This window comes from Carettochelys insculpta, chromosome 2 (assembly GCF_033958435.1).
Source record: "Carettochelys insculpta isolate YL-2023 chromosome 2, ASM3395843v1, whole genome shotgun sequence".
NCBI lineage: Eukaryota > Metazoa > Chordata > Testudines > Carettochelyidae > Carettochelys > Carettochelys insculpta.
This window is the reverse complement of record NC_134138.1, coordinates 126041975-126066220: the sequence shown is the minus strand read 5'-3', so window position 1 is coordinate 126066220 and position 24246 is coordinate 126041975. Positions and strand designations below refer to the sequence as shown.

The 24246-nt window shown below is 45.1% G+C and overlaps 1 protein-coding gene across 3 annotated transcripts in view; it reads left to right on the top strand.

The window, feature by feature from the left end:
• BMP6 (bone morphogenetic protein 6) overlaps positions 1-24246 on the top strand; it is a 140316-nt gene that overhangs the window by 108639 nt on the left and 7431 nt on the right. For all 3 annotated transcript variants that reach the window (XM_074987704.1, XM_074987703.1, XM_074987702.1), the window contains exons 3-4: positions 12080-12228; positions 13777-13974. In XM_074987704.1, the coding sequence (XP_074843805.1) occupies positions 12080-12228; positions 13777-13974 (347 nt within the window). The remainder of the gene's footprint in view (positions 1-12079; positions 12229-13776; positions 13975-24246) is intronic.

Genomic DNA, 24246 nt, shown 5'->3' with positions numbered 1-24246 from the left:
CCTCCTACATGATCAAATTGGGGCGGAATATGTCTGTCCGTTTTCCCATTGCAATGGTGTGTCCTCCTGCAACAAAGCTTAATTCCATTAAAGGGGTTGAAACTGTCATTATTTTTAGCTGTCAGTGGTAGTAGTGTCTTTCTCTTTACAGTCAGATATATACACAAATACCGCCTGAGTTACTAATCTGACAGGAAAATTGACTTGCAAGCAGTATTTATAGTTTTGAAAATAACGGTACCCCCATTGGATTGGAATTGGGTCATTTGAAACAAAAGCCAAAGCTAATGTCAATCTGTTACAAGCCAAGGTCAGATTTGTATATAGTGTACATCTGCTTTCTCCTAAGTTGAAGAGTGTGTGCATGTATAAAGTTGATTAAAAACAAAATTGCTCTGGGTGAATTTAATAGATAAATGTTCAGTCCTGTAGCTAATTCCTTTCTCCTCCAAAATCTGAAGAAAACTTATTTAGCTTTTTATTTTATTAAGACAAAGAAAAGCCCAGTTGGTGCAAAATCAGTTGTACCGTGAAAGCACTGTGATTAAAGCACAGGGGAGGCAGACTGTTTATATGAGCTTTTCACAGTTTACCCATTTGTAAAATGGAACTAATACTGTGATACTTACCTGTCAGTGCTGAGAGGGTTAACGACATGATCCTGCAAGGAGTTCCATTCAGAGAGACCCTCCACCTGCACTGAGCCTATTAGCTGTCTTTTGGTTCTTTGCAATTATGGGGGTGACTTTTGTGAGGCACTTTGTGATCTGTTGAATAAAGGTACTTTAGAGATGCAAAGTTGTTAATGTTCCATGTTATATCTTTGCATCATGTGCTACAAACAGTTCTGTACAGTATATTCTGCATGTCAGTAAACTCTTCAAGATTTTTATCGAGGCATCAATAAAAAATAACATACTGAAAGAATTTAATCTATAGTTCTACTAGGTTGTACCTTCAAAATCTTCACTGTGTACAACTACATTTTATGGTGGGTACAATTTTTCATTCTTCGAGTGATTGCTCATGTGCATTCCAATGTAGGGGTGTGTGTGCACGCGTGCACTCATGCTTAGTTGCCTGGAAAGTTTTTCCACTAGCCAGTGGCCATGGGGTCAGTGTGGTGCCCCCTGGAGTGGTGCTGATACAGTGCCTGGTACAGGCATCACCTGTCCCACCCATGCCCCACACGGTTCCTTCTTGCTGCAGTGTTGGTTGCTGGAACTCCCCTTCACTCATGCAAGCAGTCTTATTAGTTATTTGGCTGTACTTAGATCCTATCTGTAAATAGTTTCTAAACAGGTGTTAAGTAGTTATAGTTCTATTATTCTTAGTAGGTTGTTCCTCTGGCCCAAGTAAGGAGGTTGCTCCTACTCCTAGAGGCCTCAGCGCTGGGGCATGCTAAGGTCACCAGGCTTCAAAGTCCGTGTTGACTGTGGGATGTGCATGACGAAGAGTGACCCGCACTCAGCCTGCTTGAAGTGTTTGGGCAAGAGCCACCAGCGGGACCGCTGCCCAGTCTGTAAGACCTTCAAACCCAGGCCCTCGAAGCACGGGGCTCAGTGTCTCAAGGTCTTGTTGATGGAGGCAGCTCTCCAGCCCGAGAAGTCCCCCTCTGCTGAGCAGAGCACATTACCTTTGGCACGGAGTACACTGGCACTGAGCTCAGCCACAGTGTCAACGAAGGAGAGAGGAGCTCAGTGCCATGGTGAAAGGCTGGTACCTCAGCCACCCCAGAGAGACAAATCGCTGTCCCCAGTGCCTCACAAACAGAAAAGGCATGAAAGGGCCATTCTCCTGCGATGTCGAAACTGGAGGAGAACCTGCACGCACCCTCAGGGGAGATGCACCATGGGCATTCCTCAGTGGGCCAAGTGTTTGATGCTGCTCTGGAGGTCCAGTCCCCACTCCCCAGAGCGACCATCGATGCCGGAGGCATTCGGAGTGGAGCAGAGCCTCCTCCACATCACTGTCCTCCTTGCTGCTGAGGGAACCACGTCCCTGAGGCAGGTATCAAATTGTCCTCTGTCCTGGGGCAAGCCCACCATGATGACATGGCCATCTACACCCCTGGCTCTGCTGGTGACTGTAGTGTCGGTGCCTTCGGGGCACGTGCCGCCTTAGTTTTTGGTGTTGGAGACATCTGAATCAGAGTCAACTCTTACTTTTCCAGCTTGGGCAGAAGTAGGAGTGCTCGCTCTTCCTCCAGATGGTGTTGACACTCTGCACCGGGGCAGTGACCACTGAACTGGCAGCTGGTACCACAATGGCTGTTTTGGACCCCATGGGCATTTCATGAAGGTAGTTTGTTCTCCAGCCATCCTGGGCCCCATTGATGGTGTAAGCATTGGGAGCATCCCCAGTGCCTACTTCTTCCTGAGGTGGAAAAGTCGGCCTTGCTGGGCACCCCTCCGCAGGACAGGTCTTTGGAACAGCTGCTTCCCACAGCATGGTCCTCATCAGCATCGTTGGTCTCCTCGGTGCACAGACGTCCTTGGTACCAATACTGTTATCACCTCTGGGGGATTTCGTCACCTTTTCCTTAGGTGTCAGTCACCATGGTGCAGACCATGATGGCACCTGTGGGGCCTGGAAGATTCCAGGTGATGTCTGGGTCAGTAGCTCCTCCTTTTCCTCCTGTCATGGTGTGGGGCTTGGCATTGCTCTCTGTGGGCTTGGTGTTGCACGGGCAGGGATCGCAGCTTTTCCCCTCACATCAGGGGTGGGGGCACTGGACCTGTTGGCAGCCATGGATGTGGGCTGCACATTGCAGGTGGGCACGTCCTCATCCTTGTCCCTGGATGAAACGGTTGCCAGTTCTTTTGTCTTCCCATCTTGGAGGATGGCTGGGCCCTCCAGCAGCTACACCACTGAGTGGCCCAGAGCTTGGGAGTGCAGGGGAAGGAGGTCCAAGGGCAAGGCTGACTTGATGATGTCATCATCAGGTCCTGTCAGAGTGGTGTTGCCTCTCATAAGGACCATTGCCTAGACAGCTAAGATCATAGGGCAGACCCTGTTGTTGGCCTAGCCCATGGTGAGGGAAAAATGAAAGACGGTACTTTGTCCCCTCTACGGGGCATGAGCATCTCTTCACCCACCCCTCTCCTGACTCCCTGGTCATGGATGTGGCCAACCATAAGGAGAGACAGAGATTTCAGGGGCCCTCACCCAAAAGCAGAGAGGTGAAATGGTTAGATTTACACAGGACAGAAGTTTATTCAGCTGGAGGGCTACAGCTGCGCGTAACTCATCAGAAAGCCCTTCTGAGCAGGTATGCCTGCAATACAGCTTCTCTCAAAATTGACAGAGCTAATCTCCCCTGCCCCGCAGATGCCAAGCCCGAGTTTACAGCTGTAGTGAAGGAGAACAAGCTGATATGGTATGCAAATTTGCAGGCCGCCTTGGATGCTGCCAAGGGTCATGGCTTCAGGAGTGGCCGTGTGAAGGGGCAGGGCTCCAGGTCTCTGGCCTCCCATACAAAGTGCAGCAGGCTATTCAAGACTTCCCCTTTGAGGGGCCAACTCCTATTTTCAGAAAAGACTGATAAGAGGCTGCATAGCCTTAAAGAATCTAGAACCAACCTGAGGTTGCTGGACCTCCATTCCCCTGTGACTCAGTGCAGGCATTTCAGCCGCCACCCACTCCGTAGGCAATTCCCTCAGCAGCCTAGGCATCAAAATAGGCAGAGGGATCAGAGCAGCAGAAGGCGGTCCCATCAGTTTGGCCAAGGCCAGGGGCGGCAGAAGCCCCTTCCGGGGCCTAAGTCCAACTTTTGAAGGTGCGGTCAAGAATGCCACACCACTCCCCTTTATGGATCTGGCACACCCTTTGTTTTTGTTTCACCCATCCCCCTTCTATTCTGCCTAGTGCTGTATAATGTCGGATCAGTGGGCCCCTTTGCACAGTCGAAATGGGATATGCTCTCCAATTCAGTTCTTACCCCCCTTTCAACCCCATTCTCTGTCCCTCTTCAGGAACCCCCTGACTAGAGTCTGCTCAGGCAGGAGATTCAGTTGCTCCTCGACCGGGGTGCGATAGAGGAGGTTCCCCCACAATTCAGGAGCCAGGAGTTTTACTCCGGTTATTTCCTAATTCCAAAATGAAAAGGGGGAATGAGGCCCATCATGCACTTGTGAGGCCTGAATAAGTTTTTGTGAGAGAGACCAGGTTTCACATGGTCTCTCTGCATCTCATTATCCCATTGCTGGATCTGGGGGGCTGGTTTGCTGCTCTCAACTTACAGGATGTGTATTTCCACATCATGATCTCTCTCCCACACAGCTTTGTGGTGAATGAGGGATGCCATCCGTTCAGTCCTTCCGCTTGGCCTGTCCGTGGCCCCAAGGGTTTCCACCAAGTGCATGGCGGTGGTTGCAGCCTTCCTCTGCAGGCACAGGGTCCAGTTGTTCCTGTACCTGGATGACTAGTTAGTCAAAGGGAGCTCACAGGCTCAGGTCCATCATATAAGGTTCATTCACCAAATCTTCAACAGTCTTGGCCTCCTGGTAAATGAAGCAAATCAAAGCTCATGTCCCCTCAAAGAACAGAGTTTGCTGGGGCTCTCCTGGACTCGGTGCTCGCCAGGGCCTCTCTACCAGAGAGCGGGTTTCAGGCTATGGCTGGCATCGTAAATGTTGTGATCGTGTTCCCCACCATGACAGTCAGGTGCTGCATGAAGCTGCTGGGACACACGGCAGCTTATATGTTTGTGCTGCAACATGCCATATGTTGACTACGTCCTCTTCAGTTGTGGCTTACGTTGGTGTACTGCCCCATGAGAGACGATACAGACAAATCAGTGACGTCGCTGCAGGGGGTGTTTCTGACCCTATATTGGTGGCTGGCTGCTCGGACCATGTGTGCGGGGGTACCTTTCAGGACTCCCCAACTTTCCCTGTCCCTGATAACCGACACATTGGATTTAGACTGCGGGGTGCATGTAGGGGAGTGCCAGACTCGGGCACTATAGGGCATGTCCGACCTCAAGCTTCACATCAGTGTGAGGGAGCTCAGGGTGATCGGGTTGGCGTGTGATGTGTTTTGGGACATCCTGGTGGGGCATTGTGTGTCAGTGAGTACAGACAACAGGACAGCAATGTATTGTATCAACAGCCAGAGGGATGCACTCTCCTCTCCCATGTTACGAGGCCCTCAGGCTTTGGGAGTTCTGCATTCAGCACAGAATTCTCCTGCAGGCTCATTACTTGCCCAGGGTCCACAATACTATACCGGGCCCCCTCAGTAGCTCCATCATGAACCGTGAACTGTTCACCCAAACGTGTTGCAATCAGTTTTCCGAGTTTGGGGCTATCTTCAGGGGGACCTGTTTGCCACGTGCTTCGATGCAAAGTGGCAAACCTTTTGTTGCTACTGGAACTAGAGTCCCAGGTCCTGGGTGGATGGGATGTATCCTGGACACGTCTGCTGCTTTATGCATTCCTTCTGGTTCCCCTTGTCTCCCAGGTCCTTCTCAAAATTCGAGCGGACCAGGCCTCAGTAATCCTGGTGGCTCCAGCGTGAGCCAGGGAGCATTTGGTACTCAGTTCTGTTGGACCTGTCAGTGTGCAAGCTGATAGCGCTCCTGTTTATGCCTGGATCTGTTGATGCAGGAGGGGGACCCCCACCTCACAGCATGGAAGCTTCATGGTTGAATGTCATGGAACTTTCCTAGTCAGACCTGGTGAGGGAGGTGCTTTTAAAGAGACTCATCCCTCATTAAACGAGTACTTTATTTATGAGTACTCATTTAAACGAGGGACACACATACCTCCCCTAGTTCACTCTGAGTGAACTCTCCCCGCTCATATGAGTCTTACCCCCTCCCTGCAGCTCCAACCCACCACAGCCTGACACCACCCCCTCCCCCACAGACACCAAACCACTGAAACCTAACCGCGCCCCCCCCCCCCCGCCCGCTAGCCCTGCACATTCGAACCACAGCAACTTTAACAAACACACATCCCTGCACACCCGAACCGCAGCAACTTAAACCCCCTGCTGGCCCTGTGCACCTAAACCGCTGCAGCCTAATTCCCCTGGCCCTGCAGACCAAAACTGTCACAGCCTTAACCCCTCTGCTGACCCCACAGACCCAACCTGCAGCAGCCTGAACCCTGCCCCCTCCGCAGACCCAACCCACCACTGTGTTTTAACCCTCCCTCCCACTCGTGTCCCCAAACTGCCCCCAGCCTTTAATCCCTCCACAACTCCACATTCACTTACCTTTCGAAAGCAGCGCCACCTGCTGCCGCTCTGAGCACTTGGAACCAATCAGAGACTTTTAGCTGTATTTTAATGGGAATTTAGTGTCTCTCTTATGAGTTTTCGCCTACGAGAAAAAAGTTAGGAACCAACTGTGCTCGTAGAGTGAGGGATGAGTGTAGTAGAAAACCTTCCATGAGGGCCACTTATCCCCTTTTCAGGTCTCTGTCCCCTTAATTGTGGATTATTCATGGCACCTAAGTCAATCAGGGCTGTTCCTGTCCTCCAGTCAAAGTTCATCTGGTGGCTATTTCCTCCTTTCATCCCAGTGCAGGCCTTTTGTCTGTGGGAAGAGATTCGTGAAGGGCTTGGAGAGGGTTAGGCACCAGTGGGGGACCCCTTGCCCTCCTGGGACCTCAAATTGGTTTTGGCCAAGCTCATGGGGCCCTCTTTCAAGTCCCTTGCTTCCTGCTCCCTGCTGTTTCTGATCTACAAAACAGCCTTTCTGGTGGCCATCACATGGGCCAGAAGGGTGTGAGCATTGAGGGCCCTCTCAGTGGAACCACCCTGTATGGTGTTCCCCAAGGACAAGGTTAGAATGAGACCTAATCCGGCTTTCGTGCCAAAGGTGAGGTCGTCTCTTCTCACGTCAGTCGGGATATTTCATTACCTGTGTTTTACCCTAAGCCTCATGCTACCCCAAGGGAGCAGAGTTTACATACCCTAGATGGTCCGTAGGGCTTTGGCTGTTTACATAGACAGGTCCACGCCGTCCAGAAAGTAGTGGCAGCTCTGCATGGCTGTGGCAGGCAAGATGAAGGGCCTCCTGGTTTCATCCCAGAGGATTTCCTCCTGGATAGTGGCTTGTATTAAGGAATGCTACAAGCTTGCAGGGGTTTCCCCTCCTCACATCAGGGCTCACTCTGCAAGGGCTCAAGCCTCTTCCTAGTCCATGTCCCTCTTCAGGAAATCTGTAAGGCTGCCACCTGCTCTTCTATTCTCGCACCTTTTCAGCCCATTACACTATCACACAGCATACTACCAAGGACTCTGCAGTCATTCTGAGGCTCTGACCCCACCTCCTAACATCAGCTTGCATTCACCTATGTTGGAATGCCCGTGGACAATCACTCGAAGAAGAAAAGAAAGTTGCTTCCGTAACTGTGGTGTTCATGTCCATTCCAAAGGCCTCCCACCTTTCCCCACCATCAGAGTAGCTGGCAAGAAGGAACTGGGGGCGGGGAGGGCAGTGCCTATGTTGGGTACTATATCAGTGCCACACCAACCCGTTGACTACTGGCTACAGGAAAAACTTTCCAGCACCTGGGCATCCTCATGCACACCTACATCTTGAAGAATGCCAGTCACAGAAGTGACAGTCTTCTCTGTTCATGTTTATCAGAAGAAAAGATCTTGATCGGGCATCAGCAGTATCACACCCAAACAACTTTTTCTAGAGATCTAAAGTAACATAAACTGTAGGCTGAGTGCAAGATACAAAAAAGTATTTAGAAGGGATATTAACGTTTTAAAAAAATGAAGCAGTAACCCCCAATTTCCATTCAAAAAATCTCCTTTAAGGTCGACATTATGGAGTCTAGACTATTATGTCAACTGGTCTTTGAAGAAAAGTAAACCAAAATGTTTTGCTGAAGAAAGTTTGAGAGACTTATAGTAACTAATGCCTCAGTAAATGGTTGTCAATGTGCAACAATCCTTTAAACACCTGGGTAATAGTGAGCTTTTGCAGCTGCAACAGAAATGCTGTTCATCATCTGTAATTAAAATAAGAGACCTTTAACTTAGTCGTTTGAAGGTGAGAGCTCTGTTTATTCTCACAGCTTTCTTGGGAAAACTTCTGTCTAGCTGGGGCAGGGAGGGATAGTGGGAAAACAGAAAACCTTTTTCCAACGTATACGTCATAAAACTTAGTTTTTTATAGTGCTGGTTTTTTCCTGTGGCAGAATCCCATGTCATAATGTGTACTCAAGACAAAGCGTTTTAATCTGGCAATTTCACTAAGTATAGTAACAAAGATTAACCACTTGACTAAAGTATAGGCTAATTAGTGTTTAGTTAAATAACATGAATTAATACCCACAGACGTTTTGTTGAATTATTTATTGAGTTTTTAGCTAATGTAGTATTTAATTACGGGGGGTGGGAGGGACACTATAATAGGATGCAAACTACTTTTCCCATAAATGCCCTGACAACATGGCTAGAATGCTGGTGTTAAGAATAGTAGCTTAGTGCATATTTATATCAGACAAATGGATTCTCTTCCAGAGTACCCATGTTAAGGCGGAATTTATGATTCACATAGACAAATCATACTTCTCCCTTAGCGTGTATGTTTCTTTCAGCCACTTGCAATTATTGTCTTGACCTTTTGTTCGCAGGGCTTGCTCCAAAGTCAACTGGAAGCTATGGAAACACTCCTATTTACTGCAGTGGGTTTGAGTCAGACCTCTGAAGTGAGGTCTAGAGGAATGAGTGCGGAATTCCAGCCTCTCCTCTCCCCAGTTGGCTTAGTGCATAGTCTTGAAAAAAATCACTTCTCTTCTTCTCCTCAGTTTCCCCCATTTATTTACTTCATAATAATACAAACCTGTCACTTACACAGCTTTTTACACGTCTAAGCTGCACAAACATTCCTGAATACTAAGACCCCTGCAAGTTGTTATGTATGATTAAAATCTCGATGGGGTTCTCAGATACTGACGCGAACACAGTGTAAAGGGACAATTTAACTGTTAAGAAACGGTTCATTATGGCATTGGAATTTCACTTTTACATACTGAATTAAAAAGTCCTCTTTCGTCTACGCCTGCAGGAGGCCACGTAATATCCTTGACGTGAATAGAAATTTGTGCGTTGAACTCTGAGCATCAGCAATGAAGGGTCCTGTGGCACCTTATAGACTAATAGAAAAGTTTTGAGCATGAGCTTTCGTGAGCACAGACTCACTTCATCAGAAAAGTGATGAAGTGAGTCTGTGCTCATGAAGGCTCATGCTCAAAACTTTTCTATTAGTCTATAAGGTGCCACAGGACCCTTCGTTGCTATTACAAATCCAGACTAACATGGCTACCCCTCCGATTCTGAGCATCAGTGATAGAATCCATATTCTGTCTCTCTTGAGTCCGCTGTTATTTCTTTCATCTCGGGACAAAGGGGGCTTGCTCAGACCACCCTCTTACCTATTTTTGACTCTCCATGTTGTGCCACTCAGTTTCAGGGTTATTTTCAGAGACAAAAATAACGTTGAGACTTGGAAATCCTGAGCTTAATACTAGTTTCTGGAAGGAAGCATGTTGTTGTGGTTATAAACCCCTCTTTTCTCTAACAGAACAACAAGAAGTCTTGTGGCACCTTATAAACTAACAGATATTTTGGAGCATAAGCTTTTGTGGGCAAAGACCCGCTTCATCAGATGTCACCCTCTCTTCCTGTCCTCCTCAAGCTTGACCCCACCAGCTTGTCCCTTTCTCAGTTTGTCTCTCCCCTCACCATTCTACATTTCAGTTAAACTTTCTTCTCCGTGGTGCCTGAATGTCAGCAGGGGAGCCCTGAAAACACAGGAGAAGCTGCTTGTAGTTTTGAGATCCAGCACCACAGTAGCCTTCAGTTGGCAGGAGGAGGAATGGCAGGGGAAGTTCTGTTCTGCTGTATAGTCATACAGTGACACATGTTCTGTGGGGATGGCATAACACCAGTCATATTGCTGTGGGGATGGAACATCCTTGACGCACATAGATTCTTCAGAGAATTTAACGGCCAGACTGAGTCTTTACTGAGCATGGGTAAATTTTGGTAGGTTTTTCACAGAGATAGCAAAAGTTACAGCCCTGCATAGAGCATGCTTCTGCCAGATTTCAAATTCCTGCTCCATGAAATGGTTGGAAACATTTTTTTTTATGCGAGGAAAACCTTTTCTTATTTTGTTTCTGGAAACAGCTAAGCCTTTTATTCTAATTAAAATCTTAAGATTAAAAATCTTCTCACAAGCAGTTTTTATTTTGATAAAAGTACAACAACTGAAAACAGGGCTTATGGTAAGTATTCAGCTGCCTTAACTATATGTACAGCCAAACAGTTGGCTTCGTAAACCTGTACCAAGAAGCAAAGCTAGTGAAATAGTGGTGCTGGTTGGAAAATGGTGAGAATTCTTGGAGTATTTTTTTTGACAGTTTATAGAAGTTGGCCCAGATCTATTGAATAGTCTGTAAACCTTTTTGTGAAGAGTTGAATGGAAAAGCCTCATTTTTCTAATTTTCTTTTGCATGTGAAGTGGGTGTAAAAAGCTGTCACTGGTGTAAAGTGGAGAACTTTGATTTGGTTTTGTTTTATACCACTTTCACACATTCCATACATGTGTAAAACTGGGTTTCCCGAAATGCAAGATAGTGGAGAATCAGGCCCTGAATTTGATGTTTTATGAGTGTTTCTGAAAGCAAAGGTTTCCTCCATACATGTTTCTGAATAGTTCTGTGAAAAAACCAATTTGTTTTGGGTGGAAGTAACATATCAGTTATTTAGGTTAGAGGAAGGCAAGCTCAAGTGTGGGGGTGGGGTGGGGAAGAGCAGAGACAGGGTTTACCAGAAGTAGATTGAGAAGGGGTTTCAGAGGAGAGGCAGAGCAGGAACTAAGAGGATCAACTTGCATCCCAGTGTAGCCCACTTCAGAGGGTGCCAGGGACAAGTCTGGAAGATTTAACACTCTGGGATGAGTCAGCAGCTCATTCCTCTGTAGTAGTGATGCCTCAGGGTGCACAGCATGCCTGGAGGAGCACAAATCATGCAACCATAGATTTCCCAAATCATACGGCAACGAACCACTCCCACCACTTGCTGCTACTGGAAGCAAAGGTCACAGAATTTCCCCTGAAACACTTTTGCCATTGGAAGAGAGGATAAAAACACTCCTGTGGGAAAGGTTGCTGAGTCAACCACGTAGAGTGTGGTTACTACCAGAGGGAGGAGCAAAGCCTTTCCTCTATAAAAATTAGCTATACTAAGAGCCCTAATATACTGGCATGCTTATTTTTCCATGTGTGATCTCATGTAAGGCAAACTACTGGGCACTATGACATCTCATTTGGCCAAAAATAAAATGTAACTCAAACAAAACTTTTTCCATAATTTAACCTTTAAGGTGGACAGGTAGCTTGTTTTCTCACTACCCTTATGTCACTAATTGTAATGTGCTTTGGCAAAGGCACAGTGATAGGATTGGTGTCAGAGATCCAAATTAATATTGCCATGTTGGCTTATTGCGCAGAAGAATTCTAAACCTTCACGGAAAGAGGGATAAACATTAGGAAACGGATGGTAGTAACTTTTGGCCATTGTACAGTCTAGACTCAATGTACACCCTGTGGCATAGCAGCCCCTTTTTAGTAGCGTGGGGGTGGTAAAAGCCAGTCCCCTTACCCCAACCATGCCTCTGCCCCCATGCTGAGCTGGGAGGCAGGTGCAAGGCCAGGGAGCAGAACCCTAGCGTGGTAGCCACTGGGACCCAGAGCAGGGCTGGCACTGCAGCACTGGCAAAAATCTGAGGGTACTGCAGCACCCCCAGATTTGTAGTTCCCACACCTACATTTACAGCCGTGCCTCACCAAGGTAAGGCTTAAAATCCAGTTACCAGCACATTTGTATTAGCATTTCTGTAGCTGGTCTGCATTCCACAAGCACAGAAAACAGCTACGTTTTTGTAACTGTTTCAATTTGATGCGCAGAAACACGTGTCTCTTCTTGGTGAGATGATCGTAATAAATGAGCAATAATTTAATTGCAGCATCTCCTAGTGCTATGTTAGTGGAAGCACATGTGGAAATCTGGAACTCCACTCTTGTTCCTGTTTGTCTTTTTGCAGAGATTCCAGTCTGTTTTTGCTGGATACCAGAGCAGTGTGGGCCTCAGAAGAAGGCTGGTTGGAGTTTGACATCACTGCCACCAGTAACATGTGGGTGATGAACCCTCAGCATAACATGGGACTGCAGCTGAGTGTGGTGACCAAGGATGGTAGGTTAAAGACCAACTTACTCAATTGGTTCGATGTGCAATTGTCTTTGGATGTTGTTTATGGCCATTGGCCATAATGTGATGGTCTGGGTAATAAATGCATTCCTCAGCCTAGCACGTCACAGCTGTGCGTCTGGATACAAGTGCACAAATAGAAGGCCTCTTATTGTCTGTCTGGTCTTCTATGTTTTGATCTAAAATACTTTTGAGTACCTGGTTCTTCCTGTTGTGTGTATCACATGTGTACCTCTGGTCATTGATAGCTGATACACAGGTGGCCTGGTGTGCAGAAGCTCCATACTTATGAGGCTCCCAATGACTTCTTCACCTCTGAAAATCCAGCCAAATCCATTTTTTTCCTGTTTTTTTTCAAACCCATGGGAGAAACTTTCCTGTGTGACCCTTTTTTGAAAAGCAAAGAGGGCTACATTGAAGATGTGCAGTGGCTTTAAACAGACGATAGACTAGCTGCAATTGTTGTTCCTGCCGTTCAGGAGTCCTTCCTACTTCTGAGCTGACTCTAAAAATATCAGAGATCAAAGGCTACCCCTGACTCCAGTGAAGCCAAGGTTTGGCCCACTGCTTTTCCTTCTGTCAGTTGCTGGCAGAAAGTGCTGCCTCCAGAGGGAAGCAGCACCAAAATTCTCCCTAACATGAGCGAAAGCATCAAGTGTTGTGATCTACAATGCAAATCCTAAGAAGTCTTGCGGCAGTGCTGTGGGGTAGGGAAGTTTTATGGTTATCCGTTTTACAGATGTCGAAATTGATGCTGAGATGCTGATTGTCCGGTATATGACAGAGTGTCACTAGCCCAACTGGGGAGAGAATCTGTGAGTTTGTGTCTCAGAATAGTATTCCAACCCTGAGATGCAACCGGTCGGATTCCACATGTGGGAATGGCTTTGCAGACTGAGAGACTCAGAACTGCTCAAGGAACGGTTTTGGTTTGATGACTTTTTTTTTTAAGAAAATTTTCATAGGCATTCCGCATTTAAAAAAAAAAATTAGTGTTTGCTGTTCCATGGTTTCCAAAAGTTTGAGGTACAGCTGTATAAAATTAAAGCAAGAGTCAGAGATTGTCCAGTGTCCGCTTTGCCAAAAGAAAGGTAGCATGCTGGTACCCACCTATCTCCAGAAGCTATTGATGTGACTCTATGCCCCAACTCTCAGCTCGTTGTGGGAAAGGTCTCCAGCTTCTTTTCCCTTAAATTTCCCCAGGGTTTCCTCCGTAACATGTCTGCTCTTGGTGGCTCAGAAGTGGCATCGCTAATTTTACCACCGATTTAGGCATTTAATTATGTATTTGTAGTAGACCCATATGCATGCGTAATGTTTGAGACACTATGAGAATTCAAAAGGTCCCAGCTCTCAGGGAGAATTAAAACACATCATTAAGATGGCAGGCTCTGGAGTGGCTCAGGAAGAGAGAACAGAAAACAAGGGAGAAGGGAAGGCTACTTGCAGAGGAGCAGCTAGATCTGTGTCACCAGCAAAAACTGTTCAATAGTTGTGTTGCTTTTTAACACTGTTTTATTGTTCTGTCTGAAGGTCTCAATGTAAACCCTAAAGCTGCCGGCCTGATAGGCCGAAATGGCCCTTATGACAAGCAGCCTTTCATGGTGGCCTTTTTCAAAGTGAGTGAAGTTCATGTTCGGACCACTCGGTCAGCCACAAGCAGGCGGAGGCAGCAGAATCGAAACCGCTCCACTCAGTCTCAAGATGTTTCCAGGGTGTCTAGTATTACAGGTAATTTTTGTAGCATCTATTTTCTCTAGAGATCAGATGTCTTTTCTGAGATCTTTCATTTGCTTTGATACGTGAAAAGCACAAAAGAGGCATGGCCAAAATAAAATGTAAAAAAACCAAACAAAATGACGACGATAACAAAACAGAGGAGCAGATTACATTTACAAGAGCCTGCGAGAAGGATGTTCCTGTAGCATTGATTTTTGATAGAAACTTCCGAAGTCCCTGGGCGAAATCCTGGCTTCATTTAAATCAGTGCCATTGATTTCACCTCAAATCCTTTGGACCAAGGATCTGCTATAGACTAATATTTGCATACAAGTATGATACAGCATGAAATAGTAAGTGTTTAAAGTACCTGTTGAAGTACTGAAACATGGCCATTTGCACCATTCTGTGTGCGCATTCTTAGGCCAAGCCTGACTAAGAAGCCATGCTGGATTCTTTTTCAATTCAGAAAAAGCACAGTAGCATAGTGTGTGGGAGCGGTTTTAACCCGAAGAATCGCATCAGTAGACTAGACATCAAGACAGTATGCTCTTACATTACACAGTATGAAAGTGAATGAAGAGCAGGGAGGGATGGAGTGTGTCTTTTAAACTCTTGTTGGAGCTGCTTAATGCTACAAAGAGCTGATGGATTTAAATTTGATCTGACTTTTTATTTTTAAAATTTTGTCACAGATCTTCATCTTTCCATCAGTTAGTGGTATTTTGTTCATTTTAAAAAAGTCTGAATGCGTGCTCCACGAAGTTCAAGCTGGTGTTGCCTACCCCTTAAATGGCATGAATCATAAGACATTTAGGAATGGCCGAAGAGCAGGCATAAGAGAAGAGCACTTGCTGTCTCAGTGAAGCTGGTTGGAAAATTCTGAAATGTGGATGAAAATTGAGAAAATATTTTTTTATTTTTCAGCCAGGTGTGCATTGTCTCATAAAGTTGAAAGCCCTTCTTGTTGGGGATATATTTCAGTGAGTTTACGGAGAATCTTTTCTTTGTTCGTGATTGAAATGTAGAAATGAGATTCATTATTTTGCTTATACTGCCCCCTTCTTTCACAGTAATTTTTTTTTAACTGTACTCCAAAATAATCTCTCAATAGAGCCATTTATCTTCAGGCAAAAAGGTGAAACTTAGTTGAGTTTGAATATTTGTTAATTAATATCAGTCACAGGGGTCCTGGGGGAAATAATGCACAGCTGGTAGTGATTTAGAAATGTCTGTGTGCACCCTTTAAATTTGTGTTTAAATGTAATTCAGTGATTTGAGTTTAAGGCTAGAAGGGAGCTTCGCTCACCTACTCCTGAATATCACAGGCCATTTGTTGGAAAGAACCCACACGCTATGTTAACTTTTAGAAACCTAACAGCATGCATACCCTTACCAAAGGTGACCTGCTGTGCAGTTGTGGTCATTACCATTGCTGTTAATGTCAATTAGGCTACAAATCAGCAAGTTGGGGGAGCTCTGATTGGCTTCTTTTTCACTTGTCTCCCACTTCAGCCAATCAGACAGGGATTTCCTCATAGACTAGGGCTATGTCTACACTGCAGTGGTCTGTTGACAGAAGTTGCTTCCAACAAAACCTCTGTCAGCAGATCACAGCAATACATGAAAGTGGATCGCTCTGTCAATCCCCTCTGTTGACAAAGAGTGGCCAGGCGGCCCCGTCGCACTCTCGACAGAACAGTCAGCTGGAAGCACAGCAGACAGGGCTGCCTGGTGACCTAGAAGCTGTGTTGGTTGACAGAGGGGCCCCCTGGAGCATCCACATGGCCTTTCTGTCAACAGATTCTGTTGAGAAAGGCATTCTGCCTCATGGGGGAGAGGCAGAAGGCAGTCGGCAGAAGTGCCAAGTTCTGTTGACTGTGTATCTACAGGACGTATTTTTAGTGTGGATGCTCTGGGAGTCTCTGGTGTAGACATAGCCTAGGTGTCTTTGTTTGCTGGCTCATGGGAGACTTGGGAAGTCGCTAGGCTGGGGGGCGGGGGGATGACAGGGCTGGCAGGTTGGCAGCTGCATTGTTTGAGGAAAGGCATTGCAGTTCCCTTGCCTGTGCTCTCCTGCTTCTGCCTCCCATAAGGTCAAAAGTCAGTTTTCCTCTCTTGGAGCATTCCCCACTACCCGCTCATGATAAGCAGCCCCTGGCAATAACTTCCCTTGCTAGTTCCAGTTACTTGGCTTTTTTTCCCCGCTATGTTTGGGTTACACAGATAACAAGATAAATCCCAAACAAAGCCTAATTGCTTTGAAAAGCTGAGAGAGCTTGCTGACAGAATTACAGGTTAGGTTATGCTTATATCAGGAGGTAAAACCTTACCCTTTCTCAGCCAGCTGCCACCAGCCCGTCTGATGTAAGTGATCTGAAGCAGTGTTTCTCAGCCAGAGGTACGTGTACCCTTGGGGCACCCTGAGGTCTTCCGGAGGTACATCAACTCATCTAGATATTTGCTTAGTTTTACAACAAACTGCAAAAACACTGGTAAAGTCAGGAGAACCTAAAAGTTCATTCAGACAATGACTTGTTTCTATTGCTTCTTATGCCTTATGCTGAAATGTAAGTACGATATTTCTATTCGAATTCATTTGTTTGTTAATAAGATGGTAGAAGGTCAACGAGTTTTCGGTAGCAGTCGTCTGTGATATTTTTGCATGTTTTTGTATGTATTTTTAAGTGAAGTGTCACCTAATGGCTCGCAAAACAAATCTGACTCCTGAAAAAGGGTACAGTAATCAGGAAAGGTTGAATGGCACTGGTTTCAAGACCTCAAATTACCTTGGGACCATATTTCTCAACCAGTGGTGCGTATACCCTTAGGGGTACACGGGAAAAGTCTGGGGGGTACTTAATTTTTTTTTTAAAAAGGTGTCCTTTGTATTTAAAAAAAAAAAAAAAAAAAGTTGAGAGACACTGCTTTGGAGGGGTGGGTGAGAGAGAGAGAGAGACTGATTCAGTCAGGAGTGCATTACCATACTGACACTTCATCAGCTCTGATGATCACAACTCACTTGCATGCAATGCTTTTGCTTAAGGGTGGCCCACCAATTAGGGACCAAGACCCATGGATAGAGTGCAAAGAGCCACATACTATATGTTTTTATCTATCTAGTTATATAAATATAATATGTATGTCTCTATCAATAGACATATCAATATCAATAGACATATCAATAGAGACATACATATTATATTTATATAGACAGATAAAAATTAATATACAGTATGTGGCTCAATGCCCTTCCCCTCTTCCAGAACAAGGTATCCCCCCCTACTTCCACTCTAACCCAATCCCCCTCTCCTTCTCCAGCGCCAGGCACCCCAGACCTCCCACTCTGACTTGATGCCTGGTGCCTCACTGGAGCCACTGCTGCCGCCACATGTTTCTCTCACCAAGCACTGGGACACGTACTCAGATCAGGAGACGGCACTCGCAGAGCACAGCTCTGAGGAGGAGCTATGTTTTGGCTCAAAGAGCCTCATGCACATGTTGGCCACCCCTGCTTTAGCTCCATGCCACGCAGCGCTGTAAGGCTGTAATCCCTTTAAGAAGCCACGTCCACTCACAGGTATAATCATAGAATGCTAGGACTGGAAGGGACCTCGAGAGGCCATCGAGTCTAGCCCCCTGCCCCAATGGCAGGACCAAGTACTGTCTAAACCATCCCATCATTGGACTTAGATCCACAGGGACCAACTTTAGTTTCTCAGTGACTGCAAAGGTACATGTCATGCTTTTTCACTAGGTTTCCCTTCTCTTCGGTTTACTCCCAATAACAGAATTAAGTAGATCTTATTTATAAGGAGTTTAAAAGGCATAGCGCAAAGTCTGTATAATACATGTATTCAGATAGAGCTAAGATAGTCTCATTCTAGACTAGGAAATTGGCTAGTATTTTGTGCTGATGACATTTGAGGCAGAGTAGACTTCAGTTTCACTTCCATTACCTCTGCAGAGCTGGCTGACATAAACCAAGTTTTTACTACTTTAAAATCAGAAGATATGATTCAAAGCCCCGAAGGGAGCAGCTATATTGGGCAAAAGGGGGCCATTTTTACATAATTGCTTTTCTCACTGTAACCACTCGGATTATAAAATGACAAAAGGGAAAAAGTAAGTAGAAGTTTTGTGGTTTCCAGGACTTCTTTTTTTGAGCTCAAAGCCAACTTTAATTTAAAATCCGGGGGTTGGCAAGTGAGCAATCAACAAGGTAATGTTAAACCTTTGTGGATTTTCAAAACAAGGGAAAATTTGAAACTGAGATGGTGTTGGCTTGTTTAAAAAAAGAGAGAAATTAGGCAGTACATTCACTCCACATAGTACTGTTCGTTTATTGTCCCTGCTCCCTGGCTGATTTAATAGCCTGTGTTTAAGATGATGAATCTGATGATTAAACAGGGAGTGCTTTGTGGCTCGGTCTATGATTAAGAGTGAAAAAGGTTTGAAATCTGCATTTCAGAAGAAAAATCTTTGCAAGCACATCTCTGCGCTTTCCTTATGTATTGGCATGCAATGAGATTGAGAGTATTCCACTGGTTATAGAAGGAAAATGTTAACCGAGGTGTTATATCCATCTTTGAGGTTTATCATGCCAGCAAGTGAAACTCTATTCACTTCAGACTTTTTTTTTTTTCCTTTTTCATCTGAAAACTCTGTTACATGGATCTTTTCTTAAAGGCTTGTGAGAGTAGAATAATTAGTTCACCAAGCTAAGGCCCCGGTTCAGCATGTTACTCACCTATGTAGGTGAGGAATCTTCGTGAGATAAGCAGATCAGTCGCATTGACATCACTAAGACAACTCACCTGCTTAAAGTTAGGCATCCTGCTGAATTAGGACTAATGTCTCAAACTAAATGTTATGGTGTGAATGGACCAAAGTTCTGGTGTTCTCAGAAATAAGGCTTCCCCTCCATGTGGTGCTCTCCTGCTCTCATGGGATCCCCTAGCACTATGGATCCTCTGATGTAAAGCACTGTTACATCTGAATGTAATGGAGAATTCGTGTCACTGGGCCAGTTGCTTTGTGTCCATTTGTAATGATTTTGAGGTTGCTTTCTTCTTCTCGGGATTCTCTTCTCACTCTCCTCCTTTTGGTTTCTCTGTTGCCCTGCACCCTCTCTCTGCAACCTCTGATTGGTGTTTTAAAAGGTAGATGATAAGTTGTCAGTCCTGGTGAAGTTGATGCATTCAACAACTCAGTCTTAATTTGGTTGGTGGCTTTGTAGTGGATGTAAAATCCCATTTAATTGATTAGTTGGTTAAGATGACCTACTGTTTAACCAATGAAAGGGTGATGGTGGCTTTCTTTGATGTTTATATGTTGTGTTATATGTTATGTTATGGGACTCAATTCCCAGTGCTCTGGCATCCAGGTGATGGGTAGGGTATAAGAACCTAAACAGAATAAGATGACGTGTTTTCCTCAAGAATGTTGGTTCCCCCATTTTATAAACATGTCTGATTGACATACAAAGCAGAAATGAGTTATTGAGGGCGGGGGAGTCCTAACGAACACTGATGTGTATTTGCTTTGAGGTGAGATTCTCCATCAATCTTTGCTTGGGGCCAAGCTCTATCTTCTGGAAGAGAGGATGCACTGGGAGGTGGGAGAGGAGAAGCATGTGCCAAGGCAAAGACATGTACACCAAGCCTAGAGCAGTGTTTCTCTAGCTGTTTATATAAAGTACCCCCTTTTCCAAAAAAAAAAGTACTCTGACTTCTAAATCTTTTTGCTTGTCTGTCTTCCTTGAACGAACTAAAATAGAAGCTGAGCTTTTCAAAAGAGAGAGTGGCATTCAGAAAGCTGATTTATCTGCTGCCTCCCCCATAGCCTCTGCAATCACCATTGCTGGGGGAAGAGCAGCACATCACTTCCAGGAGACTGTCCCGCACTTCCAGGGCCATCCAGTGAGGGAGACGGCCCTGCTAATTGCAGGGAGAAAAAGTGGGCCCGATGTTTTTAAAAAAAAAAAAAGGCTTGCGCATACCTGCCCTAGAGCGCTGGGGTGAGGGTGGTCTCTTTGCATACCTGGCTGTGGGAGGTGCTTGCATATCCTTTCATTTGAAACAGTGTCATCGGTCAGGATCAGTCTCAAAAGTAAGCGCTTCACTTACAGTATATTTAATTCAGACTCCTACAGGCCATTTGGACTCTAATTTTAACTGTAAGTTATGTTGACTGTCGGGTACGTTTCTGTTGTCTGATCAGGGTCCTAATGACTCCATTCCAGAATGGACATAACAGGGCAGAGTATTCTCTTTTTTTCTTTCTACAGAACAGTGTGTTATCAATAGGGGGTCTCTGTGAAAGTTAAGCCCACTCAGAGAAAGCCCCCAAGACTCCTAAGGTTATAAATTTAGCCCGTGACACCCCTTTTGGCATTCCTGTTTCCAGCACAGAGGGCATGAGGGTCTCGGAGATATCTCATTAGAATCTCAAGGATCGCATTTCCAGTGTGGTGCTGGGCAAAACTCCTTTCAATTTTGGGAGGAAAACGGCAGGCGTGTTTTGAGAATGGAATTTCGTACTTCATTCCTGGTGCAGCACTACATGAGGACAACAAATAAGGCCAGGAATTTCCCAGACGGCACAGATGTGAATAACAGGATTGCTGTGCACCAGAGTCGCCCGTTAGTGTAACATTCAGCCTTGTTGTCAGACTGGAGGTGACTGAGCAAGCGAGCACTGTGCCTTGGAGAAATCTGCATTACAGCCGAAGGGACCTTGCACAGTCAGAACAGCTTGCACTTCTTCTGTCTGCTTCTGATCTGTGTGTGTATGTGTTTGTGTATTTAAACCTGTCATCTTTCCTCATCCCACCCAGGCAGATGGCTTTCATGTTAAGTGAGTTGCTATTAACTGCATGATCAATTTACACCAGCTTTATCTAGGCAAATCACCCAAGTCAAATGCTGAGAGAGAGGGGCCTTCAGGGAAACCTCTGTCAAAGCCATTTAGAAGCATAGTGACAATTAATAACCCTGTGGAATCCAGTGAACTGGCACCTCAGGAGCAGCCAGAGTATTCTTAGAAGGATTAACCTCAGTAAATATTTACATATTCTCTGCCAGCTCTTAATGTGGGAGACGTTATAGGAAATCTAAGATTGGTGCATAAGTAGTCGGAGGAGGAAGATCATTAGAGTCAGACTACATACTCCCTCTCATTTAAACAACAAAAATGTCAGTGTCCAGCTTTAAAGGAGACATCTGTGCTCGCAGAAAGTTGGCCTTGTGTGCAGCTTCCCTGTGCTGAACTAAGGGAGCGTTTAATGCAAACAAGCCTGCTCAAGTGTGCTGTCTTAGAAGGTATTTTTAAATGAAGAATTGTTGTCTTAAACTTCAGTTTGAGATGGAATAACTTGCGAAGTGATAAAATGCAGCACACTGGAAGTACGTAGCTGGTATTAACTATTAAACCACATGGACAGGCTTACTAAACCTGAAGGGAGCCCAGAGGACCCTCTGCCCAAGAGCAGGCCCCCAAACTCATATGGCTTTCTTAAGATTTGAGGAGACATTGGCATGGAGACCTGTTTAGCTAACCATCCATACTTCTAGATACTTATTATCTAACACTTTGCTGATTTACCCAAACCTGTGGCTCTCTCTCTCTTCTGTGGTCCTGTCTTTCTCACCTGCAGTTGGTAATATGTGAGTCTGGGGCGTAAAGGAATAGATCACTCCTGTGTGCTTCAAGCATGTGTTGCCTGTACACACTCAGAGCACGTTACAAACCATTCCTCAAGCTTCACAGTGCCCCACAGGGTATGGTTGCATAAGTGGGTAAAGTAATGGTTCCACGATGGGGTGCTGGGGCATACAAGTTAAATGAGTTGCTCACAGTCATACAACAGATCTAAGGTACAGCGGGGAGAAAAACCCAGTTTGATGAACCTGTCTTGTGCTTTAAGTACAGGGCCCTCAGAAGGGAAGAGGTGGACCAATGCACTATACTGTCATCAAGACTTCCTAATCCAGCCTTTAAATTGCCACTAGTCAATGCCAATAGACTTGAGAACTGCTAGCTAGTATACTTTTTGTATGGGGTGACCAGAGAGCAAGTCTGAAAACTCAGGACAGGAAGTGGAGGATAATAGGTGCCTGTATAAGACAGAACCAAGAATATTGAGACTGTCCCTAAAAAAAAAAACAAAAAAAAAACAAAAAAAAGGCTGGGATATCTCCTCTCCCTAGTAATATGTAGCACTATCATTTGTTTGATGTTTTACAACAAACGGTCCCTGTGCTAACGTGCCCACATTGCAAATTAGACACACCTAAAATATGGAGGTGAGAAAAAAGATGCTGGGGAAGGTAGGATGAGAGTTAAACCAATGAAAATGTGAGGCCTAGACCATGCAAAATCTTAAGTGTGCTGAAATTTTAAAATGGAAACTAAAAGGAGTGTGCGTGTTGGGCTCAGGAATAAAAGCCCTTGTTGGAGAGCAAGAGAATATGGGATTTGAAGAGGGAGGAAGATGGACCACAATATGCATTTGCAGGCAGGAGTTTTTCAGGGATATGGAACAGATAAAGTGCATTATTTGTCATAGGGTGACCTAGGGTTATGAGCAATAAGTGAAGCAGCATGTGGTGATGACTTCATCCAGTAAGAGAAAATTCAGGGTGGCGTATGCTTCACAGAAACTGTTTTATTGGGCCTTTCTTGTTTGAACTCTGCCTTTGTTCTCATTCACATGCTCTCTGCCTTCCCTCTTTTTTTTTTTTTTTTTTTTTTTTCATTGATACAGGCCCATCGTATCTCTGCTTTTGACGAAAAGGAGTACGTTTTCATTAGTCCACCCACAAATGTCATATGAATAATGGCCTTCATGTGCTCAGCCCCTCAACAGCAAAAGCATTGCGAACTTTCCCCACCAAACAGCTGGTTTAAGATGAAGTCGACACTTGCACTTGATAGACAGAACTTCCGTAATTGACAGATGCTTAACACATATGCATGCGCCCCGCAAGCGACATAGCTTTTGCAGCGGCAAGGGCAAATGTGAAGAACACTGCTTTGTCAGCAGGAGCGCTCTTCTGCCAACAAAGCAAAAGCCACTTGTAGAGGGTGGAATTATTTTCTCAACAAAGACTAGGGGAACTCTCTTTTAGTGACAGGGCCGCGTCAAAACTGCCTTGTTGCTAAAACCTGCATAACGTGTGTGATAGCCATTGTGCTTAGCTCAGAGTTTAAAATGAAGTAAAGTGGGCACCAAAAGCATCTTTAAGTCCCTGTCCTTTCTTTCTGCCCCCCCGCACCCGCCACCTTAAATCAAAACCATTCCATGGGTTCATCATAAATGGGTTATGTTATGGAGTCTATCTGATTCAAAAAAGAGGAGACTTGGGTAGAAGCCTCCCCCTAGTCTTCACTGTAAAATATTGCTGAAATGAGTGTTTATTCTACAGAAGCCACTTACTGCACTCTGCTAACTTGATTAAATTTGTGATTTAGGTGAAGCTATTGAATGTCTGCAGTGTAATCTCTGGATGTTAAAACCCAAACTGCGTCTAAAAACAACACCAGGTGGTTGGGAGGTGTAGCGGTTTTGAGACCTCAGTGGTAACAGGACCCAGCTGTAATGCTGCACTGCCATAATGCCATTAGGAAGGGCTTTAGTATGCTAGTTTTTCTTTTGAATAAATATTTGCATTTGTAGTTTTTAAAACTTATTTGTAGCCAAGGAAACAGTAACTAAACTACTTTTGTATCCCAGCTGCTGTGTATGAAAAGCTGCATTGGCCTTTAGGCCGTGTTAGTGTTAAGGCACTGGACTAGGGTTCAGAAAATGTGTTTTAAATCCTAGGTCCAAAATAGTTTGAATTTGTGGACTTTGGACACATCACTTAGGTACTTCTGAAAATGGTCTCTTTAATCTTATTGTCAAAAATGATTTAAGTAGTTAGGAGCTGGTCTTCTTGAAAATTAATAGACTTAAGTTCCTAGGTAACTATTGAAAATTTTACCCCAAGTTTTTTTGCTTCTGTTTCTTCTTTGTAAAACAGGGCAAATAATGCTACTTCCCCTGCCCTTCCTTTGTCTGTGTGGTGTGTCTGTTAAAAGCTCTTTGGGACAGTAACGTTTTCCAGGGTGTTTTTTTTTTGTACAGTGCTAGCTCAGATCAGGGCTGTTGTGCTAGTGCTTCTAGGTGCTGCAGTTGCAAAAGGATGACAATAGTACTGCATTATTTATCCTTATCTGTCCCAAGACAAGCTGCAAGTAGCTATAGGAGAAAGTGGCAGCTCAGTATTCACTCTTCTTCAT